The following is a 14,064-nucleotide window of genomic DNA, read 5'->3' on the forward strand; positions in this document are numbered from 1 at the left end:
TAGGCCTAATAGCCTATCCTATTTCTATTAATATTATTTACAGTATAATTAATATGCTGTCAGCATCACATGTCAAATTTACAGTACAGTATTTAATATTTTTTTATTGTTTCAGAAACTGAATTTACAACAATCGTTATTCTAAAAATTACAATTATAATATAATTAACAAGGACGGCTTCGCAAAGATACATGTTGTCACTGTCTGGCCCGAACATCGCCTAGCCTATTATCGGATTAACGAAGTCGACAGCTAGCTGCGGTTTACAATGAAATCGGTCGCGTCTGAAATCGGTCGCGTTTGAAATCGGTCGCGATAAAATCAACTTCCGGTATTTTGTATGGCGCGCCGCTAGAGCTATACTTTTGATGAAATCGGTCGCGTTTGAAATCGGTCGCGCTATTTTGTATGGATCGAGCGGGATGCATGCTAGAGCGGGATATACATTTTTCGTTTATATAGATTTAATTGATATTTTTTAGGAACTAGATTATTTATGTGGATATTTTTTACTTAATTAATAAATATTTATTATCAATCATTAAATTAATTTTTTTTTTCACAGGTCTCGGAGAAGGACTGTGTCTGTTCAAAATGGCCATTTCTAAACACGTTTAAATATTATATAGGCATAATGTTATATTAGGCATATAATAATTTACCTCTATTTATATGTACTGTAATTAATATATTATATAGAGAATATACGTCTGTCGTGTCTTTTATTATGCAAACAATTACGTAAAAGAGAACAATTTATTTAAAAACAATAATTTTTACAATATAGCCCGTAAAGCCAGCGTATCCATTTTTATACTTATGCATACTGTGGCAGATTATATCATATCCATGTCGTTAACAACATACTATTCGATCACCTTATTGTTATTTCTGTTTTATTTCTCCGTTATGTAGGATAATATTAAGTGTATAATGATTATTGTTGAGGCAAATCACGTGTATATTTTTATTTCTAATGTTTAAAATAGATTTTAGTAAAATGTGATCGTGCAGTACAGCTGTTTCCTCTAACAATACGTTATTTTGCTGACGGGGTTTCCCCTTTTTAAAAAACACGCACTTGTTAGTGTGTCAAATCATGGACAAAACACATACGATCGTTGTCCATGGCGAGGTAAAGATGACGTCTATTACTAATAACCATCCATACGTTTGAAACGTCTATAGGCCTCCTGCACGTGTTTTTGTGAAACGATCCAATGAGATAGATGCTCGACGCGAGTATGAGATCATGTTCATTCATTCTTTATTTAGCCTTTAAAATCGAAATACATTTAAAACATAGGTAACCAAATCAAGACACGTGGAAATCTAAGGAGGCAAGGATAAGCATTGTACATCATAGTCCTACTGTATTCCGGTAGATTGATTTATAACGGCATATTATCTATATATTTTATTAATATCCTAAAACCATACGTAATTGTTTGCATAATAAAAGACACGACAGACGTATATTCTCTATATAATATATTATTTACAGTACATATAAATAGAGGTAAATTATTATATGCCTAATATAATATTTAAACGTGTTTAGAAATGGCCATTTTGAACAGACACAGTCCTTCTCCGAGACCTGTGAAATACAAGAAAAAAATTAATTTAATGATTGACAATAAATATTTATTAACCAAATAAAAAATATCCACAAAAATAATCTAGTTCCTAAAAAATAGCAATTAAATCTATATAAACGAAAAATGTATATCCCGCTCGATCCATACAAAATAGCGCGACCGATTTCAAACGCGACCGATTTCAAACGCGACCGATTTCAAATGCAACCGATATAATCAAAAGTATAGCTCTACTAGCGGCGCGCCATACAAAATACCGGAAGTTGATTTTATCGCGACCGATTTCAAACGCGACCGATTTCATCTGACACCCTAGCTGCTACGCTATCTTCAACCAACCAACAACGAAACTGGCCCTACACTAGGCCTAGGTAGGTTTACCTAGGCCTAAACTAACTAAATAAACGAAGGAGGCCTAACCTAGGCCTAGGCCTACTTCTCCTACTAACCATTCCTAACTACTAAATAAGGACTAGGCCTAGGGCCTAGGCCTACTACTAAGGCTATAGAAATACATTGAAATGAAAACCAGCAAGAATTGGTTACTAGTACTACCATTCACTAAACTATACTGTATAGCAAAGAACTTATAACACAAGAATCTCCTGTTCTTCAATTTGCATTCAAAACACAGTATCGGAAGTACAGGGTTAAAAGGTCAAACTGGGCGACGCCATTTCACCAGAGCCATATATATAAAGAGTTACGACATTGAAAATTAGAAGCCATTTATTTATATATATGGCTCTGCATTTCACAATGGAGCAGCGCCCCCTCCAAACTAGGAAGTCAATTACTCGACCCCCCTAGAGTATTAGCAGATCCCCTCTATGATTTTGACTTTCTAATTTGATGCGGGCGCCCTACTCCTCAGTCAATCAGAGCCATAATATATAGAGAGAGTTACGGCATTGAATGGATTAGAAGCCGTGTTTGTGTCCAACTATTCCTATGTAACGTATGGAGTTGAGTCTTTTGTTTTGAAAATGTATAACGTTCAAAAGGCTTTAATTATCGAATTTAATATCAAAACAATCAATTTGATTAAAGGCTTTTGTTAAAATAATAAAAAAAGTATAAAGTTACTGCGAACATGATTTAAAACAACAAAAATAGCAATGCATTGTTTTTACATTTTGTTGTTTAAAATCATGTTCGCAGTAACTTTATGATTTCGTTATTATCTTAACAAAAACCTTTAAACAAATTGATTGTTTTGATATTAAATTCGATATTTAAAGCCTTGTGAATGTTATACATTTTTTAAGCAAATGACTCGACTCCATACGCTACATAGGCATAGTTGGACACAAACATGGCCGGCGTGCACACCACGTGACTTTCTAAAATCCGTGAACGCAAAGTCGTAACTCTCTCTATATATGGCTCTGCAGTCAATTACTCTACCCCCCTAGTAGTAGAGCAGTTAATGACATGAGCTGTGCATTTTATTACCAAAGCATGAAACTTGGCACAAAGTTTCTTTAAAGATGTATTGTCCCTTTGACTAATTCCAAAAAAATAAAAAATAACAGATTTCGTAAAAAGGTGGGTCATTTTGAAGTATCATAATAGTTATTAACTATCACCAAAAATTTGTCGAAAAAAAAATCATTTAACTGAAATACAGACATTTTTTTGTTAAAAAAATAACTCTGACTTCCAGTCAAAGTTTTCGATCAAAACATACCCCATAATGAAACGCGCTTGTTTGGCTACTCTGTATGCATAATCATAAAACTTCCTCATGATCTGTGTGAAAATACCTTCTCAACCGTGATGAGTTGTAAACAATCCTAATTAGCATATGCATAATGCGTACTCGTCGTTTGAAATCTTTGTTTACTTTCGCTCGCGATGATTTTCCAGACGAAATGTAATCAAACTAATTTACCTGTTAATTACGTAAACTTGTTGCTTTTGGCTCGAATTTTCGACTTAAAGTGAATAACTTTAATATTACTTTGATATGGCCAATTTAAATTTAGAATATTTTGACCTTCATTTTTTTGTGTTTCAAGGGACAATACATCTTTAATGTATATATATTCAAAATATCGGGGGGTGCCAAGTGTCCAACGTCCGGTATGGCGGCCATTTTGAAATCAAGATCATAGACCATAAAAACAAAAAATGTTCATATCTTGGCAACTACACACATTAGAGACTTAATTCTGGTCTCAAATTGTTCAGAAACTATATATATTTCTATTTGCTCTAATGAAAATTTTCGTCCAAAAATGACCGGAAATGACGTTTCTTTCAGTTTGACCTTTGACCTCGTATTTGTATATCTCTGTAACTACTGGTCATTTTCAATCGATTTTGGTGTCATTTTGTTCAGAATAAATACATTTATATTTGTAGTAATGAAACATTTTCACATAAAATGACCGGAAATACAATTTATGACCTTTGACATTTAATTATTGATTTTTAATTATGTGAATATACTGTATGTGGTTTTTGTTGGTCTTAAATGCACCTAATTTTGAACTTTGACCTGATAGGCGTAATTATATTAAATGATTAATGGACTTAAATTGTATATAGTACATAAAATTGGTAAACATTGTGCTTGGTGGTACCATTAGTTCAATGATGTTGGCACCTTCTAATTCGCTAAAAGTTGTAATAGTTTGACAGAGGAAATAACATACATGTTATGGAATACCGTAAAACCTCGAAAAGGTGATAGTATGAGCTTCTTTTCGAGATTCGAGACTGTATTTGAATGTCAAATGAATAGTATGATGATCGTGTTTATATCAATATATTATTAATGACCTTACAAAGAACCCTTTATATTTCAACAATCAAGCCTCAGTTATTCTACAATTTTTTGTTTTCCAAGTGGTAGGCCTATTTTGATTGCATCTTCTTTTTGTAGGCCTCTGCTTCCTCGGTAATATGGTCCTACCCCTCCTTCTTTGTCTGTAGATGGTCTTATACCCCATTCTTTGTCTGTGGATGGTCTTATACCCGCTTCTTTGTCTGTGGATGGTCTTGTACCCCCTTCTGTATCTGTTGATGGTATTACACCCCTTTCTTTGTGTGCGGATGGTCTTACACCCCTTTCTTTGTATGTAGATGGTCTTACACCCCTTCTTTGTCTGTGGATGGTCATACACTCCCTTCTTTGTATGTGGATGGTCCTACACCCCCTTCTTTGTCTGTGGATGGTCCTACACCCCTTTCTTTGTCTGTGGACGGTCCTACACCCTTCTTTGTCTGTGGATGGTCTCACACCCCCTTCTTTGTCTGTGGATGGTCCTACATCCCCTTCTTTGTCTGTGGATGGTCTTATACCCCCTTCTTTGTCTGTAAGTGGTCCTATACCCTTTCTTTGTCAGTGGATGGTCTTACACCCCCTTCTTTGTCTGTGGACGGTCCTACACCCCCTTCTTTGTCTGTGGACGGTCTTACACCACTTTCTTTGTCTGTGGACGGTCTTACACCCCTTTCTTTGTCTGTGGACGGTCTTACACCCCTTCTGTGCCTGTGGACGGTCTTATATCCCCTTCCTTGTCTGTTGATGGTATTACACCCCTTTCTTTGTCTGTTGATGGTATTACACTGGACCCACTACTTTGATTGATTAAATCAGACATTGTTTCTTGTATGATTAGGAGACCAAGACCTTCAAAGTGAAAGTCCACAGGTGGATGCCTAAAAAGGTCTTGTACAGAACAGTATATTGTAGGTCCATGTCACTAATTTGAGAATTACTTGAATAATTATATTGAGATGTCTTTTACGAATGGATTTGGTTCGGATTTTGCTAAAAAATTATGACTAGAGAAAATCGAGGAAAAGGATTCAGATGGTTTACAGCAAAGGCCCATTACCATAAAAATGGAGTATATTTTTTTAGATGCAACGAAAATGAAAAAGAATTATCTGAGTTTCTGACTAATGAAAGTAGGTCTACTGCATAAATGCAGGATAAGTTTGTAGTATGTACTTTTAAAGACGGTGTTCTCTTAACTCATGAAAATGAGAACTTTCCGAACTTGTCTCATATGCAACATCAAAGAGGCCAACGAAAGAATGCTACTTTACATCAAAAATATTTCCAAATGGCATCTAACAATTCAATTAAACTTTTATTTCAGACAATTGTCCATATATTGCAAAAAAAAAAAAAAAAGATGAAGGAGAGAGGACCAAAACTTTTATCTAACGATTGACACATCACAGTTTAGCAAACAAGTCAGCATAGATGAGCTCAGTGATTGCTGTTTCTCAGTGATCTGTCATACTTTACGCCTATCCTATCACATCAAAAGTCAAAAATTCAGAATAATAATTCCTGGTCATTTTTGCATTAAGTGCAATTAGGTGCATTTATACCAATGTAAACCACATGCAGTATGTTCACATACGTATATATGTCAAAGGTTATAAATTGTATTTCCAGTCATTTTATGTGAAAATGTTTCATTACTACAAATATAAATGTCTCTATTCTGAACAAAATGACACCAAAATCGATTGAAAATGATCAGTAGTTACCGAGATATACAGATAAGAGGTCAAAGGTCAAACTGGAAGAAACATCATTTCCGGTCATTTTTTGACGAAACTTTTCATTAGAGCAAATAGAAATATGTGGTTTGTGAACAATTTAACACCAGAATCAAGTCTCTACTGTTTATAGTTGCCAAGATATGAACACTTTTTGTTTTTATGGTGGCCATTTTGAAATCAAGATGGCCGCCATACCGGACGTTGGACACTTGGCACCCTCCGATATTTTTAATCTATATACATCAAAGAAACTTTGTGGCAAGTTTCATGCTTTGGTAATAAAGTGCACAACTTGGCAATTTTTATGGCGCTAACTGCTCTACTATAGAGTATTAGCAGAACCCCTCTATGATTTTGACTTTCTAATTTGATGCGGGCGCCCTACTCCATGGCAGAGCCATATATATAGAGAGAGTACGGCATTGAATGGATTAGAAGCCGTGTTTGTGTCCAAACTATTCCTATGTAGCGTATGGAGTTGAGTCTTTTGTTTTGAAAATGTATAACGTTCAAAAGGCTTTAATTATCGAATTTAATATCAAAACAATCAATTTGATTAAAGGTTTTTGTTAAAATAATAAAAAAATTATAAAGTTACTGCGAACATGATTTAAAACAACAAAAATAGGAAGATTAAACGAGACTTACCTGTAAGTTGAAGTTTGATCACTATTTTATGAATATGTGAGTGAGGTGTAAACTGAGATCCCGACGCGCACGCGCACCCTCATACTTTAAATCAAACATATCCAGAGTAATAATTTGCAGCGATAAGTATATATATGATAACCTGCATTGTTCTATAATAATAATTGTTTTACTTGGGGTGGGTTGAGGCGGGCAGTTTACACCTCACTCACATATTCATAAAATAGTGATCAAACTTCAACTTACAGGTAAGTCTCGTTTAATCTTCCTATTTTATTTCATATACGTTCGCTGTAAACTGAGATGTTTAAAGCCAACTCTGGAAACATGTTTGAACTGTAAACCAAATAATTGACGGAAATGTTAGTTTCAATAAAACAACTTTATTTCCAAAAGTCTACATTCATTCATAAGGATGTTTGCCTAACGGGCAACTTAAATATGACAACTATCGTGTTGTATTAATAATAAAGCATTTATTTTGCTTATAATCAATAGTCCAACGTTTTAGGATTCTCACCCTAAAAACATCAATTAGAAAACTAAACAACAATATTAAACTGGTTCAAAATGCAAACAGGGGCTATTTGTAGTAGCCAACAACAAACACAACCAATATTAATGAGTTGATGAATCAACTTTTCTCAACAGTGCCTGTTGAAATGACGGATTTTCTACAAATTTTATAGGCTTATTATAATATCTGTTTAGTGTATGTTCGTTTCTCCACCCAGCTGTTTTCATTATTAAGTCAACCGGGACATTCCTTAATTTTGCTGATGAAGATGCAGCCGCTCGGACCGAATGGGCTTTAAATTTTGTTGTATCTACTCCTGCTTCTGATAAACCTGTCCTTATCCATCGAGCAATTGTGTCTTTTGATGCCTCGGCATACGGTTTCTTATGACATATAAAAAAAATCTGTCCTTATTTTCCCTTAAATTACTAGTTTTTTCCCTGTACTTTAGAATTGTTCTGACCGGACATAGGGCAGGGTCTTCACTTTTGTGGAAAACCACCAGTTGACCTGTATTGTTTGGTCTGCTAGTTTTTAGTAATGTACAAATGTAAAAGGTGATTGCTTCATTCTCGATATTCATATTTGAAAATTTGAAATTATATAAGGTTTGAAGCCTACTTGAGGACAATAATGCTAATAACAATGCTACTTTTGTGGTAAATTCTTTAAGCGATAATGTATCGTCGTTAATTGTTCGCCTCAGATAGTCTGTAACTAAGCGAACATCCCAAATGTGTGCATATTTTGGAGTCGGTGGGTTAAAATTGAATAACCCTTTCATAAATCTTTTCAGTTCAATAGACTCCTTCATGTTTATATCTAAGATTTCGAGAAAGTTTACAATTGCGCTTTTCGCTATACTGATAGTACTATAGCCTAAGCCCTCGTCCTTCAGCTTTATCAAGAAATCGAGGACGTGACCGGTGTTTAGCTGTTGCCATGTGATTCCTCTGATTTCACAAAAGTCTATAAATTTTGTTAGCTGTGAGTTATATTGCTTCCACGTTGACCGTCTCCAGGATTGCAGAATGACGTCTGCTGCAGTATTGCTTATTCCTTTGTTGTAGAGTTCCGCCCTGATAGCCTGCAGGCAAAAAGGTTAAGTCTGTTATAAAGGGGATGACAATCATCTGAACCATGTAATGTTAAGGCATGTTTGGTATTCTTAAACCTCAGTGGTTCCCCAACCATCATTGATAGTAATTTAGGATACCAATACTGTGTTAGCCAGTTTGGGACCACCATGATAACTATGGCATTATCTGTCAATATTTTTTGCAAACATCTACCTATAAGGCAGAACGGCGGGAAAGCATAGAGCTTGGCAGAGGACCAATTTTGTAGAAATGCATCGATACCAATTGAATCTGGGTCCGGTTTCCATGATATATATTTCGGAAGCTGTGCATTGTGCCTAGAAGCGAATAGGTCTATATCCAGTTCGCCGAATGTTTTAGTGATTTTTATAAACAATTCTTTGTTAAGCATCCATTCTGTCTCATCTTTAAACTGACGAGACTTTGCATCAGCTATTATATTATCTCTACCTGGGATGTATTCTGCACTTATCCAAAAATTGTTCTCAATGCACCAAGACCAGATGGCTTTTGAAATTTTATTGCACGCAATTGATTTTGCGCCGCCCATGTTGTTTATGTAAGCTACTGCCGTGGTATTATCAACCTTCAACCTTATGTGCTTAGCTTTTCTCTCACGGGACAATGCTTTAAGGCCGAAAAAAGCAGCCAGCAATTCTAAGTAATTAATATTTAGTGCCCCTGTAGCATATGCAATGTCTAGGTCTTTGTTTATCCACCTTCCCCCTGTGTGGGTATGTCCATCAGTGGCACCCCAGCCTAGACCACTAGCGTCTGTCTCAATTGTTAGGTCGGGGTACCCATGATATATCAATTTATATGCGTCTTTGACATTATTTTGCCACCAAAGAATATCGTCCCGTCCATTGACGGAAATACTAATAGGCCTATCGTAATGGCCTTTATTTATTTTTAGAGCTAGTATTTTCTCCTTCTCTAGTGCCCTATAATGAAGCTTTCCATACTCTACAGCAGGTAGTGTTGCTATAATTTTGCCTAAAAATTGCGCAACTTTCCTAATGGTAGTATGACTTAATGTAAGTATGTGTTTACTTTGAACTCTAATTTCCTCCTTCTTGTGATATGGAAGGGAAACCGTCATACTTATAGAATTTATTTCAAATCCCAAGAAGGTTATGATCTGCGTAGGATTCATTACTGATTTTTCTCTATTAATGATAAAACCCAATGAGGCTAGAAGTTCACTAGTTTCCCTGGCGGTACCGCCGGCCAAGTCTTCTGACTGGTTTATACACAAAATGTCATCAATGTAAACCAACAGAATATGCCCTCTGCTGCGCAAAAACGCAATTGGGGGCTTCAATAATTTCGTGAAAAGTCTAGGCCCTGAGCTAAGCCCATTAGGCAATGCGACAAACTTATACAGGTTGTCTTTCCAAACAAATTTTAAATATTTAGTGTCCGACTCTGCTATGGGTACAGTAAAATATGCATCTTTGAGGTCGACTGACGTCATATATACACCTGGTGAAATTAGTGTCAATGCATTTCCAAACATTTCCATTTTGAAATGTTTGTATGTCACATATTCATTTAATTTAGAGAGGTCTAATATCATTCTGAACCCTCCATCTTTCTTTGGCCTTGTAAAAATATTTGATACAAACTGGTCATGTTCATACATGGCTGGTTTGACCACCCCTTTTGATATCAATTTAACTATTTGATCATCAATAGCCTCCATATCCATGTTGCTGAGTTTGTATGGATGAGGTATTTTTCCTTTTAGGTGGTAGGGTATGGCTTTATCAAACTCTATTTTATATCCTGAAACCGCATTTAGGATGTATGGATCCGAAGTATATTTTTTCCACCTATGTATATATGACCTGAGTCGACCTCCTACTATGTCAAGGTTATTATGTTTGTTAACCTTATTGTTAGGAGAAATACTTATATTATCAATCGACTCATACCTCTTCGGCTGTTGTTTTAGGTCCTTTTTCCCCTGATAAAATTTGGTCTGGTTGTAGTTGTTTGTTGACCATTTGTGTCGCCGGGTTTGACCTAAAAAAGGTTTGCCATTTCTATTGTATGGCTGGTATCTGTAGTTGTTGGACCTGGTCTTTGGTTGGTACGACTTAAAATTAAATAAGCCTGCCGTAGCCTTCCTTTCCTCATCCAGTTTTTTAACTGTAGTACTCAGGTCACCAAATAAATACTCTGTAGGCTTAATGCTGGGTTTACATAAATGAGTATATTTGGCATTTATTTCCGGTTTCAACATCTCCTTACGAAGTGCAAGTAACTCGAAGTTCGCATTGGCAAGTAGGCCGATTGTGTCCTGTGCTATCTCCGATGACTCATTTCCATCAACTAATTTAGCAAGGGCGGTAATTCCCTTTATCAAAGGTTTTTGTACCTTTTGAAATTTTAGATCGTTAGACCGTGCCCTTGGTGTAATGGAATCCCAAATAGTTGGATTGACCTTTGGCACCATTAGGGCCTCTAGATTTTCCGGTATAGGATAGCTTTTGATCAGCTCGGTCATTACACTATCACTCATATGCGAGTGCAATAAGTATGTTAGCGTGTCAGCCAACTCTTGGCTGACTGCTGGTGCCAATTCGTTAGAAACAGCAAATCTTGCTGCAAAACCCGGAGGAAGGGGGCCTTTGACCTTACTATTACTATTAGTGGCTGGCCGCTCAGGATTTTCATCCTTCTTGGATAGTTGTGTACCTGTTACTTCCCCCTCCTCCAGGTCAGACACATCATGTTCGTACTGATGATGCCTATCGTAAATGTTACTCGTGAGGCTAACCACCGAGCTACTGTCATCATATTCATTGTTGTGACATTGTGATGACATTTGTGTCATCAACTGAGATAAAAGGTCGTGCGTTGACTCATTTATTTGTTGAGCAGCCTTCGTCTCTTTAACCTGCTGCTCAACCAACCGCTCAAGGTTTTCAACCCTAGCCTCATAGTTCAGGCCTACTCCGACCTGTTGATTAGGCTGCAGCACGTTAGTGCATGATGGCCCGGCGATAGCAACGGCATCGCTGTTGCTATGCGTATTACCTTCTTTAGGAGGCCTAGTAATAGTACAGTTAGACCCCGCCTTCCTGGCCTTTTTGGTGGGCTTAGCCACCGTATGCTGTACAAGTGGAGTTGTAGCTGCAAATGTTACATTTCCAGCAGAAATCTCCAGCACATCTTCTTGTATTGCAAGTGATTTTTGTTCCATGATCGTTCGGGTGCACGCCGTCTCCAAACGATGGCGCCGATATGAGGGTGCGCGTGCGCGTCGGGATCTCAGTTTACAGCGAACGTATATGAAATAAAATAGCAATTTCGGAACGGCTCTGGTTGTGCGCTCCATGCACGCTCTACGCGTGCGCGTTTAGTTTGTACAGCGATTCTCTATAGTAATGCATTGTTTTTACATTTTGTTGTTTAAAATCATGTTCGCAGTAACTTTATGATTTCGTTATTATCTTAACAAAAACCTTTAAACAAATTGATTGTTTTGATATTAAATTCGATATTTAAAGCCTTGTGAATGTTATACATTTTTTAAGCAAATGACTCGACTCCATACGCTACATAGGCATAGTTGGACACAAATATGGCCGGCGTGCACACCACGTGACTTTCTAAAATCCGTGAACGCAAAGTCGTAACTCTCTCTATATATGGCTCTGCTCCATGGCTCACAATGGCGCCACCCATAGCTCTATTCTATCCCACAATGCCTTTCGAAATTGTTACGCGCTTCGGACAAACAGGAGATTCTTGTGTTATAAGTTCTTTGACTGTAGTGTTACCAAAGATTTTAATATAGGCGCGCGCGTCTATTGTGTATAGCGTTTTCCTGTAGTTAGTTTTCTAGGCTATGCATTATTTTTAGATTTTGTTGTCTATGAAATAACGCTTAGATTCCGTTTTTATTTAAAGATGTATTGTCCCCCAAAATCATGAAAAATAAAGATTTTTAAAATCGGACTTTGAATAGGCCATTTTGCAGTTTTAATGAAGTTGTTCACTTCCATAAGAAAAAAAACGGGGGAAAAAAATTATTTCACCTATAAAAAGACAAAATAAACAGTTAAATTACCCAAAAACTCATTGTCTTCCAGACAGTTTGACCATTTTTTGCTTTAAATTACATTTTTCTCAGGTAAATACATTTTTTTCAGACACAATTTTTTGTGAGAGTGAATAACTATTATGTGACATTAAAATAACATATTCAACAAAAAAATTTAAAAAAATATTTTTTTAGGGGGACAATATATCTTTAAGTAATACATTTTATTAATGGTATTTGGATTTGTTAAAATATATATATATATCTTTTATAATAAAAAAAAAAAATGCTAGGGCCTACATTTTATTTAGTCATCAAAGCATGAATTATGAATTGAAAATATTACATAATTGTTAATAATAGGACGTAGTTATGGGATGTTTCGTTCCAAAATCAATCAATCAAACTTTATAATGTACTATCGCACGCGCGCGCAATATTCTTTGCCGCGCAAGTACTTCTGTACGCTGTGCACGTCGATATTCCACCGTAAAATGTGCAATTACATTTTTTTTTAAATATAAGAAAAAGTTGAAAGTATTTTGTTGCTAGAAGAATATGTCTACAAGCAACAATTCAACTGGATCGGACATGTAATTTGAAAAGAAAATGAAGATCTTACAAAAATTCTTACTTTTCACACAAAGTAAACGAAGAGGTCGAAAGATACCATCAGTACTTGATAGAGTTGTACAACAAAGTCAACTTACTAGATGCAACTTCATTGGAGCCTGCTTCAACAGAAATTTATAATTTCCAGCAATGTTTTAACTGTATATAATTATGAACTGTTTTATAAGTAGTTTTGTGACTGTGCAATTTGGTAATAGTCACTCTCATACTGTACATTTAAAAGTAACACATCCAAATGCCAACTTCAAGTCAATGGCTACAAGATGTCTCTGTGAGACGGTTATTTGAACCAGTACCAGTACAATCATGTTAGATTAGATCATAAAATCATGTACTATATGTTATAGCAACATTTGAAAGAAAATGACTGTTTTTAGAAAATATCGTTATTAATTTTTTTTTTCCCTAAGCAGTTGATGGTAAATCATCGAGGGCAAGGTTTTACGACACGTGATGTAGATAACGACAATAGAATACGGAGAATCGTGCTGAACAGCATGAAGACGCCTGGTGGTATTACAGTTGTTACTCATGTCATTTAAATGGAAAGTATGAATGCTCATTTCAATGTTTTACTGAAGAAGCTATTCTAACAAATCTGAGATCGTCATAAATAAAAATGAAGCGTACTGTGCAAATACTAGAAAAAAATTTCTTAGAATTGTGAAATATTTGCTAACAAGCCCTAACTAATACTACTACTAATAATAAACATAGACACTATTAAAATAATGGAAAAATAATAAACCTGTTTATTCATTTAAAGATGAACATGAAATGTTATTGAACATTTACAATGTTGCTATATTATTATAATAATACACCTATTAGTTGTTATAAATAACTAATACACGAATTAACAACATTGTAAATACTCAATATTTTAATACCGAGCCTACACAATTACCTACCCTAGAGTATCATAATAAAGTAACTCATTAAAATAGTACCACGTCAATAATTGACAGCGACAACATGTT

The 14,064-nt window shown here is 35.7% G+C and overlaps 1 protein-coding gene across 1 annotated transcript; it reads right to left on the reverse strand.

The window, feature by feature from the left end:
• Positions 1–8,350: 8,350 nt before the first annotated feature.
• LOC144854495 (uncharacterized) lies at positions 8,351–11,608 on the reverse strand. Its single transcript, XM_078712451.1, has one exon. The coding sequence runs from the start codon at positions 11,606–11,608 to the stop codon at positions 8,351–8,353; it is 3,258 nt and encodes a 1,085-aa protein (XP_078568577.1).
• Between the last annotated feature and the right edge of the window lie 2,456 nt (positions 11,609–14,064).

This window comes from Antedon bifida, chromosome 10, assembly GCF_963402885.1.
Source record: "Antedon bifida chromosome 10, ecAntBifi1.1, whole genome shotgun sequence".
In the NCBI taxonomy this organism is placed as follows: domain Eukaryota; kingdom Metazoa; phylum Echinodermata; class Crinoidea; order Comatulida; family Antedonidae; genus Antedon; species Antedon bifida.

Coding starts and splice junctions, on each gene's coding strand:
- LOC144854495 (XM_078712451.1), bottom strand. CDS start 11,608: ATGGAACAAAAATCACTTGCAATACAAGAAGATGTGCTGGAGATTTCT.